The sequence below is a fragment of the Xyrauchen texanus genome, chromosome 13, assembly GCF_025860055.1.
Source record: "Xyrauchen texanus isolate HMW12.3.18 chromosome 13, RBS_HiC_50CHRs, whole genome shotgun sequence".
NCBI classification, from domain to species: domain Eukaryota; kingdom Metazoa; phylum Chordata; class Actinopteri; order Cypriniformes; family Catostomidae; genus Xyrauchen; species Xyrauchen texanus.
In genome coordinates, this window is record NC_068288.1 from 9,848,035 (window position 1) to 9,866,207 (window position 18,173).

The 18,173-nt window shown below is 37.8% G+C and overlaps 2 protein-coding genes across 2 annotated transcripts; both read left to right on the plus strand.

The window, feature by feature from the left end:
* The first annotated feature begins 4,679 nt into the window (after positions 1-4,679).
* On the plus strand, positions 4,680-7,074 carry ccr7 (chemokine (C-C motif) receptor 7). The gene is made up of 3 exons (XM_052141307.1): positions 4,680-4,779; positions 4,964-5,004; positions 5,532-7,074. Exons 1-3 carry the CDS (start codon positions 4,764-4,766, stop codon positions 6,597-6,599), a joined length of 1,125 nt encoding a protein of 374 aa, XP_051997267.1. The 5' UTR covers positions 4,680-4,763; the 3' UTR covers positions 6,600-7,074.
* An 8,489-nt stretch (positions 7,075-15,563) lies between these two features.
* Positions 15,564-17,377, plus strand: LOC127654180 (cytochrome c). Its single transcript, XM_052141237.1, has 3 exons — positions 15,564-15,695; positions 16,553-16,727; positions 16,831-17,377. The coding sequence occupies exons 2-3, from the start codon at positions 16,559-16,561 to the stop codon at positions 16,974-16,976; spliced, it is 315 nt and encodes a 104-aa protein (XP_051997197.1). The 5' UTR covers positions 15,564-15,695; positions 16,553-16,558; the 3' UTR covers positions 16,977-17,377.
* The last annotated feature ends 796 nt before the right edge of the window (positions 17,378-18,173 follow it).

Below are 18,173 nucleotides of genomic sequence, written 5' to 3' on the forward strand. Positions count from 1 at the left end.
AATAATAGTCTTATAATAATTATAATGAGTTTTAATATCGTCCGTACATTTTCATGTATGATAAAGTGTGTTTACATATCCATTGACTTCAGTAAAATGCATGTGTTCTAAGAACACAGCAGATCTATCTTTTTTTCTACAGTTTGTCGACTGCACACCAACATAGAGCTATAAACAGTACCTGATATTAAAATAGCTTTACATATTTAACACAGATCTAGTAATCTGCTTAAATTGACAAAAACACCTGATCAAACTATTACCTCACAAACATAATGTAAAAACATAATGAAGACTCATGCGCTGATATAAACTCCACTTACATTATGTGCTTAAAAGAAGGATTGTCCTTTATTTTTTGCAGTGCATTTAATGTAATGCTGCCAATCAAGAACGATATGCAAATAAATATCTCTTTAAATAAAAAACTTTGTGTGTTCCTCATCTCTAGATTATTCATTTAGATCAACATCAATGACGATAAAAAAAACATGGATATATGAGCATTGTTGAAAGCAGCTATGTAAAAATTAACGGAGCTGCGTTGATTAGACTGTCTGACTGACGGCCTATTACGTAAGGGATGTTTCGCTTCATGAAAAACACCTGTGATTGGCTGGATGGTCGCTCAATCAGCCCAAAGGAACAAAATGCAAAGAATAATGTATACAAATCCACCATTTGGACTCGGTATGGGTTTCGCTTGGAAACATGCGGAAACAAAAATCACCTTTATAAAGAGTGTGGGGGGCCTGTCTCCCACATCCCCTGCGGCTGCTACGCCCTTGGAGCTGAGCTACAGTCAATAATTATCAGGGATCATCCAATGGTTTTTATGGGTGTGTGCCCAGGGGGCCAGGCCCTCGTGAGCAAAAAATCTAACCGATGTAAACACAGAGATGGTATGCAACAGCGAAATGCGTCCATGTAGCACATGGTCTTAGGGTAACATTCTACTCCAAACGTCATTTGTAAAATATTAACCTTGTGTTTTACAAAAGCTGCACAAGTAGGTCTTGAACATAATAAAGTACCTCATCGCCGGCAAACAATTAGATTCATTTGAAAGTCAAGTTTTAGTTTATTGTATGGAAATATTCACTTCATTCCGTGCTCTTTGCTCTCTGTTCTGGTTATTCCATTGTATATATGTGAGTGAGAAACCACTCCAAATGTTTAAACGTATGATCTTTCAAGCTGAATTTGATTGAAACAGCCGACAGAAATATGGTAACCTCCAAAGGACATGATTGCTGAAAAACGGCCTGGGAAATTGTTTTAAATCTTTATGAATAGGCTTATAAATTTTTGAAAGGGATGCTACAGGGGTGCTACGGACTTTGCTGGGGAGGCTGAAGCACCTGTGAGCCCTCCTTAACGCCGCCTCTGAGTATCATGCAGTGTTGTAGTACTCAAGACCGGACTCAGTCTCAAGACCATATTCTATGGCTTTGGTTTTGTCTTGGACTTGCGAGCATTTGGTCTTGACTCAGACTCTAACAAGTCTCGGACTTGACCCCGAGACCAGTCGAGTCCCTTCCAAAAATATAACATGAGTGCTAATCTTACCAACCGTTTAGAATCAGAAATTGTAATGCCCGATTCACAAATAAATCGTTCTTTTGAGTCGTGCTTTTCAGTGAATTGGCCAAAAGGGTTAGTAAAAAAGTTCTGAATCGATTCACTATTCATTCAGTGCTACATTACAGAGTCGCTTGCAGCGGTTTCTTGCTCAGTAAAACAGCATCGGGATATTTTAGAACACTGAGGAAAAAATTGTCTTTGGATGAAGTGGATATTTAACTACAATCAATTGAAACTAAGGGACCAACCGTACCAAAGTATTTTTGCATCCATCCATCTCTCGATCTTGATTTGGACTCTGTTCTGGTTTTGGTCTACTGTTGTCTAGGTTTGGACTCAGACGAGCTTGTCTCGACTACAAAACTGCCATCAGCATCAATCCTGATTTGGCTCACTTCTTCAAACTTTTATCTCAACACATCCTTTTACATATACAAATAGCAATTAAATACCAAATGATAAAACTGTTCTTGATTATTTTTATACAGTTTCCTCAGTTACTGAAATGAAGTGCCTGTAGCTAGTGAGGTGAAAGGTGGAAATAATTCTAGGGACCCAAATGTCCAGGGGGGCCCACAACAAATTCAAAACTATATTTTTTTATAGGTAAGGGGCCAAGAGCAATATGCAGTTAGGGGGTCCAGAATTCCTTGCTACAGCCCTGCTGAAATGCATGGTTTCTCTGAGGGTTTGCCATCTCTTTTGTCTGCCATATCTCATACCACATTACTGTAGTTTGGTTTACAAGGTATATTGCATTGTCTCAGGGTCAAAACCACCCCTACCCCCCACAATTCAAATTACTAGGTAATATGGGTTTTTTTCTTTGGTTTTTCATCCTAGTCTTACTATTCATCCCTGTCACATCAACAAACATTTCTTCCTTCCATCCCCAGACTAACAAACATTTTAACCTCTTCCTATTTATAGTAAAAACCAGTCAAATAGTTAGCTCAACATGATTTACAAAATCATTTAAGAGGAAGCCAAGCAACCTTCAAAATGGATAACAAATGAGTCTAACAATGACCTTAGACCACAGTCATGAACGGCATGCTTGCGTGCACCTTGACAAACTTTCCAGTGACATGCGTAGGTTTGTTTTTACTACAAGTGGTTTGAAAAAAGGGAACTTGCACCAGTGTTGTTTTCTTTTGTCATTTTTAGGTGGGGGGGTTGCATGTTTCTTTTTTCTCCCACTCTTTGATGTCTCACCTCAAGAGTTTAAAAATGTGAAAGCTGCAAAGAATTTATGACCTGCATTTAAACAATAAAACTTTACCCAGCTCATCTAATTCAAATATTTGTTTTATGTTAATACGCCTTAGTTTAATTAATATTGATAATTAATAGTATTACATGTGTGTATCCATTTCATTTGAATTTAAAGAGTTAATTTGTTCTGATGGAACCAATGTTTAGTGTTTGTTTACATATCAGCATTCACTGTATGTATAATCTGTGGGTAAATTTTGTTCCATCTGATTCTTTTGTATGAGGCCAAACACTCTTTTTAATTTTTGTGCATCTACTCTATTAATTTATGAAAGATTCTGCTCCACCACACAGTCTTTTATCAATTATAAACATAAAATAAAAATCTTTCTTGTGTAAACTGGTATAGCAATTGTACATGTGATTATACAAACTGAGGTTTATTCACAATTTCTTTGAGCAAATTACCTGAGTTGTGGCCGAAACACGTCTTCCTGCTTAGGCCTCTTTTCCTGGCAGTAATGTACACACAAAGCCACAACTGCACTCGTGCAGCAGTGCGTATACCTGTGCAAAGCCAAAACTGGGTGAGGGGAGTGCTAATGGTTGGGGACAGGGAAATTTAAAGAACAGAAGAAACAAAAAAAGAGCAGGTTGTATGAACTGTTGTTGTTGAGAACCTGAACTTTGTTTTCTACAAACCCACAGTAAGTGAGTAGATACTGGAAGGAATTGTAAAAGATCATTATAATACATTACAGGAAAGTAAAAGCAAAAACCAGACTAGCTTGTGATCTGAATGTGATTCCTAATGTGATTCTTAAAGGTTAAGTGTATACAGGCCTAAAAACACTCACCGAGCACTTTATTAGGAACACCTGTACACCTACGCTTTCGTGTGATTATCTAATCAGTCAGTCATGTGGCAGCAGTGCAATGCATAAAATAATGCAGATACAGGCCAGGAGCTTCAGTTAATGTTCACATCAACCATCAGAATGGGGGAAAAAATGTGATCTCGTTGATTTCGTCCGTGGCATGATTTTTGGTGCCAGACAGGCTGGTTTAAGTATTTCTGTAATTGCTGATCTACTGGGATTTTCATGAACAACAGTCTCTGATGTGCTGCAACAACAGAAGACACTTAATTAGGACCATGTTCCCAAGAAAGTGCTCTGTGAGTGTATATTTATATTTTGAAATACTTTGTCCCATCCCACCCTAATATGCAGAGATAGCTAAAAGTATTCTATTGGTAGGTTGATGTGTCCAAAATATATAAATACTGTTGCTCTGTGCAAAGACCACACATTTTTTGTTATTGTATTTGCAATTCATTTGATGACGTTTGTGGTGCCATAATGACACACTTCACGTTTTAATAAAAATGTACTCTCTCAAATAAATTATTTATTATGCAAGTGGACAAAAATCAATAATTTATTAGGAAAGTGGGGGCATCAAATTAAAGGCAAAGGTGAACACCATATGAACACATTTTACTATGTACTGCAGTGAACCAGTGCGTCATTGGATAAAAGTGTGTACTATATGACTACTTCTCATGTTAAAACATCACAGATCAGCTTCTGATAACTGTTATATCAGACACAATACTTAGACACCATGTTTCAGAAATTAAATTAGAAATTATTATCAGGCACTGACAAAATATCAAAAGATTGTGAATAGATCTATTAATTATTAAACATTACTGGAGTATTTCATTTAATGAACCTGTTAAGGAAAATGTCAACGTATAACAAGAACCCTATTTTGGTTGTGCAAATGTAAATGAAGATCTTGTTTTTCTTGAAACACTGCACAGGTTGTGGTGAAAACCCTTTCCTCTGGTCTTGGCTTCAAAGCTAAAAACGGTGCTTCACCATTTCAACAGTACGCAGAGAGCTCTCATGTCGTTAGCAGTTCTGCTGAAACAATAAAAGTAAAAGTCATCTGAAATCATGAATGCCTTTACCGGTAAGCATTTGAGTCTTTAAAATAAACTGCTGATATCAAGTTTCTTTTATCAATTAGTTGCACATATTTCTAAAAAATTTGGTCAAACAAGAGAAACTGCTGGATGCAGTTTTTAAAACTTTCACTTGTCTATAAATGTAATGTATTATTTCTTTTACTGACACACTGTGTCCTTCATTGACAGTTTTTTGTCCTGCTTTGCTGATCTGGTCGTGCCACATAAAGGTAATTTCATGGAGTAAAACAAGACAGACTACTCTCACATAAGATTTTACCACCTTTAATTTCAACATTTAAGATCTTAGTTCACTAAAAAATAAAAATTCTGTCATCATTTTCTCGCCCTCATGCTTGTTCCAAGCCTGTTTAACTTTTTTTTTTTTTTTGGTCCATGGAAAACAAAAGGAGATGTTTGGGAGAATGTTTGCCCCAGTCCCCATTCACATATTGTTCATTGCATCTTTTGTCCATATATTTCCATATGGGTGAGTAAAGGATGACAGAATTTTCATTTTTAGTAAGACTAAAACTAAATGAGACTAAATGGGAGGACTACCCATTTCTTTGAAAAGTAGTTAAAATACAGGGTTGTACAATAGAAAGAGATTCTCAAACACTTTTTAATTCAAGGCCCATAGAAGGCATTTACAAATTGAATATGCTCTTGTGGTGTTACTCTTTTTGCTAAGTGACTCATTCTTTTCAACCTCTATAAGAGTTTATGTGAAACTTCTGCTTTACATTTATTTCAGAAAAGTTGGTCCAATGAGACAACTGAATACCTAGCGGAAGAAAAATCCACAAAAGAGTATGAGTATTCCACAGAGATGGTGGACTACAGTGGGCTTGAAATGATGTGTGAAAAGGCCGCCAACCGTTACTTCCGTGCCTGGTTCCTGCCCACCATCTATACAATCATCTGCCTCCTGGCCCTCATGGGGAACTTTCTGGTCATCCTAACCTACCTTTACTTTAAGAGGCTGAAGACGATGACCGACGTCTACCTGCTCAATCTAGCCATGGCTGACTTACTGTTTGCAATTTCTCTTCCCTTCTGGGCAGCCAGTTTCATGAGCAAGTGGCATCTGGGTCTGTATCCATGCAAGGCCATGTTTACCATCTACAAGGTCAGCTTCTTCAGTGGCATGTTCCTGCTCACCTGCATCAGTGTAGATCGCTACTTCTCCATAACGAAGGCTGTCTCTGCTCATCGCTGCCGCTCCAGTGCAGTCTATTATGGACAGGTGTCTTCTCTGGTTACCTGGGTGATGGCAGCGACCTTCTCGGTCCCTGACATGTTGTTCTCTGAAGTCAACGTCAATGGAACCTGTGTAGCAAACGGTAACGGCTACGAAGACTACCACGTTAGAATGCTGGTTAGTCAAATGGTCCTGGGTTTCATAATTCCTGCCCTTGTCATGGGGTTCTGTTACATCTGCATCATCAAGACTCTCATCCAAGCTAAGAACTTCGAGAGGAATAAAGCATTCAAGGTCATCATTGCTGTGGTAGCAGTCTTTGTGTTCACCCAACTACCCTACAATGTAGTCATGGGGGTGACCTCCCAAGTAACAATGGATTGCCACAAAGACAACAGCCGACTGTACGCTCTAGATGTGACAAGGGCCATGGCCTTCTTGCGCTGCTGTCTGAATCCATTCCTGTATGCTTTCATTGGGGTAAAGTTTCGCAATGATCTTCTGAAGCTATTGAAAGACTTGGGCTGCATCAAGAAAAGCCATCTACTGTACACTCACTGTGGTAAACGAAGATCTTCTGTTGGTCTGGACACCGAAACCACCACATCATTTTCTCCCTGAATGTTCTAAATCACTTGAGAGAGATCATAGTCCGAAAATTTTTTTTGTCTTTTACGTAACTCACTTAAGTAGTACAGTGTTAAACTGTTCATTACCTCCATGTAGGGAATACTGCCAAAGGAGGACTTAAATATTATACTGTTCATTTTTTCTATGCAGTGTTAATTGTAATTTATTGTGCAAAGTTGAGCAAAAACCTGGTCCTGCTTTTCAACAAAGAGCTTTTGACTTATTTTTTTATTGCCATTTTCAAAGAGGAAAATCACTTTCACATCTCTGTTATATGATATAGCCTTGTTTTATGAATTTGACTTTGTTACATGTACACTTGTACGTACTTAATGTACATAATATAAGACATATGGTCAATTAACTTAAAATCAACTAGCAACACAATCCTCTGTTATGGCTGAATGATGGCTCTTTGAAATATTCTTTCACTTTTCTCTTTTCTGAGATGTCATGTAAAACTGAATAAATACAATTTTCTGAAATAATTGACTCAAGTTTTTTTTTTCATATTGGTATTGTTCTTTTCATACTTATAGCTTCATAAGCACTAAGTGTGAACTTATTCATCCTTTGGTTTGTCACCTACCTTTCCAATGTGTGAATAGGTTTTTGGCATTCAAAGATTGTGGTCACACCAATCGAGCTGATACTACATATGAGATTGTGGTGCGTTTTTTTATTACAATATGCCTGTGTATATGAAAATCAATATGCAGATGGACTCTTTTTCAAGTGAATTCATTAATTCATTAATTTATTCCCTCAATTTTAAGACATTAGCCAGGATGGTCTACAATTACTTGACAACCATTCAAGTCATGTTGTTGGTGGAGCTCAGTTACCATGCTCTGTTGTGTTCTGGGCTGAATTCTAAAAATATATTTGCACTGAATTCACAGTCGTGTCACTTTTGTTCACTGTATTTCAGCACAAACCCCTTAATCTTCTCAATCTTAATAACTAGCCACCCACAATTCAGTTAAACCAGATTTATATACACTGGCACAATGTGTATGCAAATTGAGTCATTGTCATTATTTTCACAGCTAACGCCTCCTTTCTATGTAAATTAGGCCTGATTCACAAAAGTCAACACTATTAACGATAATTAATGGTGTAAGGAGGTTAAGATGGGCAAGGAGGAAGTGAGAACCGGCTTGTCAGTATAAATAATAATTTCATTAAACTCAAAACAAAAGCACAAACATAAACACACACATGACGGACATGTCTGTAAACTATCTCTCTCTCCCGCACAATCCTCCGCAGTCGACCTTTATCCCTCTCGGAGGCTTGATTAGCCTGATAAAGGACCGGGCGTGTATGATCACGACCCGGCCCCGCCCTCCGCCCTGCCACAAATGGTAATGACCTTGAATGGAATTTTGTCTAAAAGAGACTGAGAGATGTTTGTTTACATTTTCAAGCGATCATGGCCGCATTGTTTCCTGAAATGATGATCAAAAGATGGAGTATAGCGTTATAACTCTGCATTTATCCAGACATGCCTTCCATTTGAGCACACTTTTGGCATTTTAAAGTGTAAGTTTCAGGTACCTGGAGCATGATGGAGTGATGCACTGTACAGTCCAAGTAAAGTGTGCTATATTTAATCAGTCTACTGCATCCTCCACAATCTGGGACCCATGAGAAGGATGGAAAATTGTACCATGCAAATTCTGTTTAGCACAATTTTTTTTTCACACAATTTTTTTTTTACCTGATCTGCATACTTCCTTCCTTGATAATACAGTGAATCAGGTGCTAAAATGTAAAAACCCCAAATTCTGTCATAATTTACTCACCCTCATGCCATCCCATATGTGTGTGACTTTCTTTCTTCTGCTGAACACAATTGAAGATTTTTTAAATAATTTCTCAGCTCTGTAGGTCCATACAATATAAGTGAATGGGTGCCAAAATTGTAAAGCTCCAAAATCCACATAAGGGCAAAGTAAAAGTACTCCATACGACTTTGGTGGTTAAATCCATATATTCTGAAGTGATTCGTTAGGTGTGGGTGATAAAGAGATCAATATTTAAGAACTTTTTTACTATAAATTCTCCTCCCTGCTCAGTCAATTTCCACTTTACTTTCACTTCTTCATTCCCCTTCTCTTTTTGTTGATTCACATCCTTCTTTCATATCATTCTTAATGGCAGGGAGGAGAATGTATGACAAAAAATGACCTAAATATTGGTCTGTTTCTCACCCACACCCATCATATAGTGTCTGAACACATGGATTTAACCACTGGAGTCAAATGGTTTACTTTTATGCTCCCTTTATGTAAAATGTTGGCACCCATTCACTTGAATTGTGAGGAACAACAGAGCTGAAATATTCTACAAAATAAATTAATATGTGTTCTGCAGAAGAAATAAAGTCATATGCATCATTTTCATTTTTGGGTGAACTATCCTTTTAAGGGTGCACAAAGAGTGTTATATGACTGGTCATGTGATTCTAACATGGCAGCCCCCACGATGGGACCCTCTCCTTGTAGAATAAACCAGCTTTTATAAGGTTACTAATATAACTGGAGTCTCCAACTCATGTGAGTGTCCAAATTTATACATATGTTTCAAAAATATAATTTATTTCTTTAGGAGTAAAACTTTTTTAATGAAGAAAGAATTACCGAGTGCACCTTTAAGTTTTATTGAGAGAAAATTATTTAATAAGAAAAATATTTCGGCTTTGTTGGTCCTCACAATGCAAGGGAATGGTGACCAGAACTTTGAAGGCCCAAAAGGCAGTATAAAAGTAATCCATAAGACTCCAGTGGTTAAATCCATATCTTCTGAAGCAAAGTGATAGGTGTGGGTGAGAAACAGATCAACATTTACTTTACCTTCACTTCCACATTCTGGTGTTTCACATTCAATTTCAGCTACAGCTGTCAAAGTTGAAGATTGATGGTCAAAAAGGACTTAAATAATGAACTGATTCTCACCCATTATTTCTCTTCTGAAAATATGGATTTAAACACTGGAGGAACATTGATTAATTTTATGCCTCCTTTATGTCATTTTTGGTTCTTCAGAGTAATGATCTCCATTCACTTGCATTGTGAGGACCAACAGAGTTGAGATATTCTTCTAAAAATTATTTTTTTTGCTCTGCAGAAGAAAGAAAGTCATTCACAACTGGGATGGTATGAGGGTGAGAAAATGATAAGCGAGTTTGAATTTTTGGGTGAGCTATCCCTTTAAACTCTACGCTGCAGTTCTTTCATTTAGCCACTAGAGCTCACACTTACAAAACCCGTATTTACACTCCAGTGCAGTTCTCTTCATGAGCAGCAGGTGTCACCATCCATCTGCAAACATAACAAAATTTCAGGGGAGAGGAAACAGTGCTGGTGAAATGTGGTGGAGGTGTAGTTAGTGAGTGTTGTAAGAAGCACCATGGAATAATATGAGAAGGACACAGTCACCTCTAAACCAGCAAGGGGAGGGCTTGAAAATGAGGCCTTTAAGAATGTAAAATAAAAAATCATATTGTAAGCAGTGTGAATAATTTTTGACATTTATCATTAAGAGTTTACAGCTCTGGAAAAAATTAGATGGATAAACTAGGTTCATAAATAATTAAAGGTTATCAGAGGACATAAACTCTCTCACACTCAATTTGTCACACTTCTCTCACAGCTTTTGAGAATGAAATAAACTCCTTGATCTAAATTTTGGTGTATTAATAGATTTTAATAAAGTGTGTGTGTGTGTGTGTGTGTGTGTGTGTGTGTGTGTGTGTGTGTGTGTGTGTGTGTGTGTGTGTGTGTGTGTGTGTGTGTGTGTGTGTGTGTGTGCGTTCGTGCTGGCCAACAGTGGAGGGGATACCCAATGACGGCATGTTAGGGTAGTAGATATGGTGAATTTGAAAAAGCTTGCCTTTTAAACCAGCCCTTTTTTGTATGTTGCTATAATATAACAGTCCACAACTAGCTTGCTGTCATGGCAACAAGAGCAGCAATGCATGAAGCCTTGAAATGAGCTCTGATTATGCCCAGAGGCTCACAGTATAAAAGAAAATACAATTTGTTCTGGTATACTGTAGTAGCTGTTAGATGAAAGGACATGCACAATTGTATTTGAGACAGTTGTGTGGGCTTTGTTAAAATAAAAGACTGTGTATTTGTTAATAGTGTTTGTGTAACATTTATGAGATTGTTTTTTTAAATTATCCTTTCTCAAACTGATTGCCTAAAATGCATCTTAATACCAGGTTTAAAGGGGTCATGACATGGGTTTTTTTATTGTATTATTATGTTCCCTTAGGTGCAATTATAGTATTAATATATTTTTTTTAAGAAAAACTTTTAAAATCTAGTGATTTATGACCTTTTCCCACCCTGTTTCTCATCCTCTGATTCAAACAGTCTGTTTTGGGGCGTTTTCCATTTAAGACTTCAGTGTTAACGCCCACTGTTATGATTGGCTAACGTCAGTGCCTATGTATCAATTATTGACGCCCCCAGCCAGAACAATATGCAAGTAAACTAAGTAAAAACACTGTGATTATTCATAATGAATGAAATTGCGCTTTAAAAAGTAGTTTAAAGTTTAAAATAGATTACTTACAGTTTGCGTCGTCGTTGTTCCCAGAATAGTCGGCACGGACTTATCTTTGAGCAACAGTTTTCTGGCAAAGCCAGCATCATATTGAGATTTGTTCTCAAAACAGTCATCCTTAAAATGTACAGAACAAGCGCTTAAGTTAACACTGCCGTGACTGGGACGTCCGCAAAAAATAAACTGCATCCATTTTTCCCTGACGTCTGGATCTTTCGGCAGCTTATTCAGAGGTTTTGTTTGACCACAGCCAGGAACAGCACATCTGTGTGGCATCGTAATTTTCCTGTGCACAAGTAGTCTCTGTCAGAGCTCGCTGTCCATCGACTGAACACTTGTGAGGCGACGGCGATACTGAAATGAGCGTAGTTGTCTTGCGCTTAAAGCGTAGTTATCTTGTGCTGGAGGCGGTCATATGCAAACGCTGGTACGTCACTTCTAACCGTCACGTCACTTCTAACCATGAATCCAGAACGAGCTGTATTTTGAGCTTGATTAAATAAATGATTCGTTTAGAATGGGGAGGACGTCTTAAAATATTAAACTTGCAGGACGTTTTAATGATACAAAGACCTCTTATATACCAAAAGATCAAGGCAAATTTGGTTTCTCATGTCATGACCCCTTTAAACTGGGCTAAAGAACCGGTATATTTGCAAAATTTGTCCGAATTGGTTCGCAAACTGGCCTGTATCAAAATTAAGCCAGTCTTAATAGCCAGTACTATTTAAGTCTTCTACCTACACAAGCTTGATTTTGTACATCATTGTGTTGCAAAATGTGTCATCTCACAATTCAGTTGTGTGTTGCATTCTCAAGATTGCCACAAGAGGCACCAAGGTGGGAATTAGCATAATTCTTCTTCAACACTGAGATTTCTATTTCAGGTTAACTACTGTCATAGTAGAGCAACAGTTTAAAGAGCATATTGCAAGGCATGAATCAGTTCCTCTTAACATGCACAAATTAATTAAAGCTGTCATGAAATGCTCTTTTCTATATATAGTTTTATTATCTTCCCTGAGATCCAATAATAATGTTAGTAATGTTTTTTACATTAAAACTAAACAAAATATATGATAATTTTCCACCCAGTCTCAAGCCCTCTGTCTGAAAAGTTTGGTTTTAAATGTCAATGTAAATGCCCACTGTTCTGATTAGCTAACATCATACAGCCCCTCAAATTCAGTCATATTTGAAACACAGAATGAACAAACTCCACCAGACCACAACATTTATAAAACAAAATTTCAGGGTTTACAGATAACAAGCATCCAACCTCTTGCATCCAAATATATAAAACTGTTCATCTCAAGCACAGCTCTTACAGGGCTGAACTGGGAAGAGAAATCGGCCCGGGATTTTACATGGCAACGGGCCCAAAACTTGGGTTGATGTTGTTCCGAAAGTTGTTGAGCGGGGGAGGGAGGGGGTTCGCTGTCCTTTTCTGCATATCGTGGCACCATTTTGTGGTCTGTTCTAAACGTGGCAGCTCATTTGTAATTATCGCAGCCCATTCGGCACGTTTCGCGGCCGACCCACCGGCCCGCTCGGTTCTCCCAATGGCCAGTCTGCCCCTGATTGGCCCCAAAGTGCATCTTCCCACCGGAAAATGCCAGATTACCGGTCCTTCACTGAGCAGTTAACACTCACACCTTGTCTACACTGGACGCGAGAGTCATGTCAATAGCAATAGAACCCATTATAATCAATGTTGCTGTCTATCATGGAAGTGTCCGTTGCAACAGTAAGCAGATGTCCCTTTCCAACAACACAAATAAACAGTTTAGAAAAGTTTGAGTCCACAAGCCCGGTATAGACAACCTCAAGCAATTGCGTCCTATCACAGCAACAGACGCGTCCGGCGTAAACAGTGTGTCAGCCCCATAAACTATCAAACAGGCATTTTAAATATTCATGAATGGAACTGTTTACTTACGTTTTTGATTTGGTCAGAGGGTTTTAAATTCCCCATCCTTCAATAACGGTTTATGACCTGTCAAAGAACTGTCAAAGACATATATCTAATGAGTGTTCACATACACCAACAATTAAAATAGTGTAGATGGGCGGTGTTCAGGAATAGTTAGGCCATACTAGGCCTGTTTGTCCTACTCTCTCTATCTCTCTCTCTCTCTCTGAGTACGAACTTAGCCCAAGTGGCCAAGGGTGCGATGATGTAAAGTAGGCATTGCTGTTGTTGCTGTATAGGTGGTCATGAACTAATGAGCACCCTTTGTGACATCACAATATTACAGAAGTAGAGAACGAGGCATTTTGGCAGCTTGGTGTCAATAAATGCTTTTACTGCATTGGGGATTTTTGAGTTCTGAAATTCACAGTATGTTTTTACAGTTGAAAAATAAAATATAAATTAAAGCAGTCTGCACACCGCAAAGTTGGCCCAGTTGCCGCATATAAAATGGCATATAGGGTAATGCAGGGCCGTTTCTAGGCATAGCCAAAGAGGAGGCTGCCGCCATGCACCCCCCACAACCACCCCTCAACAGTCCTAGGCTAATATACAGTATACTGTAGCACGAAGAGATGTGTTTACAAAAACGTTAAATGTGGCACAGACTGTTTATCACACAACTGAAAACATGATTATTGTGCAATGTTGCCTTAATTCTGCAGTGTAAAGGCTCCTTAAGTTTTCACAACAACATCACAATAACTAATATTACAATCATCTATAAAGTATGCTTAGCCTAGTGTTCTGTAGTGTTTTTGCTCAAGGCTGGACATATATGTTCCAGTTCCAATGGGGTTGTACCTGGAATTTGGGCAATTATAAGAAACGTATTCAATATAGACCTCTTAAATCTTACAGAAATTCAATAAGGGTCATTTATAAAGCGTAGTTTTTAGTTTTGTTTTAATTTTCATTGTAGGCCCTATGTTAAGTGGTGATCTATTATGCCACACTGAATTCTTAAAACAAAACAGAAGCCCTTTCATAGCATTTCTCCTGAAATGACTGTCACTGTGTCAACTAACTGGTACTTTTCAAGGACAGTTGTCTGTCATTCATATGATTAAGGAACAAACTATTAGGCAACAGTTTCTCACGTATGGGAAGACCTGTCATTTGTCATCCTTGTTTATTAGTCACCTGTCAACTTCTGTTGTTGACCTCGTGACGCAATGTCAATATCACATTATAGCTGGTCAGTAGAGGTGCCTTAAGGCATAGTTTGGTAATGAGGCATGTGTAACTATACAATAATATACAATATACTATAGATGTCAGCAAAGCGCTCATTAATCATAATATTTCAGGGATTCCACAACTTTTTTCTGACTTTTCCAATTGTTTGTGATACGTTTTTAAAACGTAGTTAATAATATATACAGTAGACAAAGCACTCACAAGGAGCTTCTTCTTTTTTTTTGCTGAGCATAACTAGAAAAATGTATACTGACTACTCAAATGTCCATGACTTTGAATTCATTTATTAGCCTATTTTTTTTGCAAGACTGGAAAATAGAAATCATAATTTTTTAAATCCCAGATATTTCCAGGTTTTCCATGGGAAGCCTTAAAACACTTAGATTTTTTTTACCAACAGTCCTGATCATAACTACCAAATATTCATTCATTTTCAAGATTTTAACCCTTTAAATGCTAGTTTGTTTACATAATGCTACTGTTGTTTTTTTACAAACACAAAAATGTCTCAATTCACACTATCAAAACACACTCTGACATCCATACCGACACACATACACAATTTTAGCTGCATCATTTATTCAATTGGCCTGCTGTGCTCTATAATACAGCAAACAGAAAATAGGAAAAAAGCATGTATTTGCTCCATAGGCTAAATATGAGAAAAATGGCGCCATCTGGTGGAACATATAAAACAAATCATTTTGAAGCCAGGGCTCTGGAATGAAAGCATAATATCATATAATTCATGATGTTATGCTTTAATGGCACTGAGATCAAATACTACAAATATTGTTTTAATGGGGACATTTTTGTCCTGAATGTCCTGAGTGTAGTACTTTGTGTTTACAGTGTTATATAGCTGTGTTATAGGAACTGAGGTTGAAATATCAAAATTCCCCCAAAAATACAAACCTTTGGCTAAATGTTGGCATTAACACAGCCAAAATGATCGAAAAAACAAAACTGAAAAAGACAAAAATGTCCCGAAGGTCGCACAAGGTTTAATATATGTACTTGCACAAGTAACATGTCGAGACTATGAATTCCGCTTTATCTAACCTGATCATCTCTTTCAAAGCACTATTCATCCCTGTCAACTCCACAGATGGATCTCGCTGAGCACCCATACAGTCTATGGTAGCGACCGTGAGCAGATTCGTCGGAATGAAGCACATGACGGGCCAGCGCGTGATAGTGACGTCATTCACCGGAGCCCTCTCGCGCCTGTAAAATGAAGTGACCTTCCTCTCGCGTCCTGATAGAGAATCGGTCTGCCGACCGGCACGAGCAGAATCCCGCTACCCACAAGAGAGCCCTCTCACACAGCCTAAAAGGTAATTTTGGAGAAATCACATGAGTTTAAAGTTGGTTGTCGCGTTAAATATAATAGCTGTGAAATTTTAGGCGAAATTAAGCGGTCCTGATGAAGCTTCTGAATGAAGCAAATTTACGATTGAGAGCTTTAAAGAGATACGACTTTAAATGATAAATATATTATTACTTTGGGAGTCCCTCGATGAGTTAAATGCAAATTTTGACACAGAAATTCTAGTCCGACTTTTTACCCTCTAAAATAGCGACCGCAGGTTGATTTCTGGCGAGCCACCCGGCTCCAATCTGTGATTAAGGCTTCTTCTAATTTTAATCCAGGGATAAATAACATGATAATCGGATGTTTACCGCGGAAAATGGACAGGGAACCCCAATCACGTCTTTGAAACCACGCTGGGTATTGGTACAGACATATCGGTATATTTCAGTTTCCGTTATAATGTTCAATTTGCTTACATAAGACATTATCTCCCAGTTAATACTGTTTACTATACAGGGGACCATCTAACTAGGTACATTACGAAAACATGAATTTGACTAATTAAATGTTATTAGTTTTTCATAATTTTGGTCACATTTTAGCTTTTTTATTTTTTATTTTTTTTGAGTGAACAAATCGAACAATCCCTGCAGAGTTAAATCTGAACATTTACCAACCAGTGGCGAATCACAGATATTTGTAGTCTCATAGTGCAAAATTTGGATGAAAATGCAAGTGATTTTTCTCTCAAAAGATCGATCTTGGGATTCAATCATCGAGATCAGTCAAATGAAGACTGCGATGCATCGTAAAATCAATATTTTGACCCAGTCCTTTCCTCAGAAGCCTTTTGTATTTTAACATATTTTCTACTTCTAGGTAAATATGGGTGACGTTGAAAAGGGGAAGAAGGTTTTTGTCCAGAAGTGTGCCCAGTGCCACACAGTTGAGAATGGAGGCAAGCACAAGGTGGGGCCAAATCTGTGGGGTCTTTTTGGCCGCAAGACTGGTCAGGCAGAGGGTTACTCCTATACAGATGCCAATAAGAGCAAAGGTAATGCTGTTAATTGACTCAAGTACAGTATATGCATTTTAAGAGGATTTCACAATGAGATCATTTGACATTTCATTACTCTTATGATATCTCACTTTCGCAGGGATCGTTTGGGGCGAAGATACATTGATGGAATATTTGGAAAACCCCAAGAAGTACATTCCAGGCACAAAGATGATCTTCGCTGGCATCAAGAAGAAGGGCGAGAGAGCAGACCTTATTGCATATTTAAAGTCATCCACATCATAATGCTGATGGAAATGTAGGGGAAATATTTAAATTAAATGTTTGTATTTGGGTCTGTAACAATATCTATTAAAAACAGTGTGACCCCAAATGGCCAGGACTATTCCTTTTAGGTATAACACATGGCATGCTTCCAATGCCAGTTCATTTCAACAGTAAGAATTTTAATTTCTTTATGTCTAAATAATGTCAAATTGAGTCAAGTTACTGCAGATCCCCAGTGTTTTCACTGAGGGAATGAAAAATGTGTCCCCTGGTTTCACAGGAGCTGTTATACATTAAATTATTGAACTGTATGAAACCCTGTAATTGTTTGCATTACAATGAGTGACTGAGAAAGCAGTGTGCTTATTGGTGACTATTGTATTTACCAGATGGATTTGAACTGTCAAATAAAATTCAAAACAGTCCTTTTTGTCTTGTATATTCTTTCAGCTTTTTATGTTCAAATCAAATGCACTAACTAGCTGATGTTTCTATATGAGCAGTTTAATTTGAGTACCAAATCTTTAGCATTTCTGAGACTTAAGTGGAAGTCAGCTGGGGCATGGTGGTATGGGAGTGGTGGAAGCGTAATGGGCTAAAGCACCTAACTGTTAATCAGAAGGTCGCTGGTTCGATCCCCACGGCCACCACCATTGTGTCCTTGAGTAAAGCACTTAACTCCAGGTTGCTCCAGGGGGGATTGTCCCTGTAATAAATGCACTGTAAGTCACTTTGGATAAAAGCGTCTGCCAAATGCATAAATGTAAATGGTTCACCCAAAAATGGAAATCCTGTTATTAATTCAACCTTTTGGATCCCTTTTGTTCCAACCCATATTACAAAAGGAGATAAAAGCAAAATGATTAGCCTTATTCACCATTCAATTTCATTGTATGGAAAAAGATGCAATAAATATTAATAGCAGCATGAGACTAACATCATGCGAAATAGCTCCTTTGTGTACCACAGAAAGAAAAAGTCATGAATTTGGAACAACATGTACAATGGAACAATAAATAATGACTGATCATTTTTGGGTGAACTAGCCTAAGATTCAGGTATGTGCTATATTATGGAGATCATCCGTTTGTACGTTCAAATGCTAATAGTTTTATCTACGTTCAACAAATTGTTAATGTGTGGAAGTAAAATTCTTCTAAATTAATTCCAGTTCCTAGAAAGTCACACGTGCTGCTGATACTTGATCTGGATTAT

Excerpts from the sequence above, each read along its gene's own strand:
- ccr7 (XM_052141307.1), top strand. Across the intron at positions 5,005-5,531 it reads TCTGGTCGTGCCACATAAAG|AAAAGTTGGTCCAATGAGAC; the intron begins GTAATTTCATGG and ends CATTTATTTCAG.
- LOC127654180 (XM_052141237.1), top strand. The coding sequence starts at position 16,559 with ATGGGTGACGTTGAAAAGGGGAAGAAGGTTTTTGTCCAGAAGTGTGCC. Across the intron at positions 16,728-16,830 it reads AGATGCCAATAAGAGCAAAG|GGATCGTTTGGGGCGAAGAT; the intron begins GTAATGCTGTTA and ends TCACTTTCGCAG.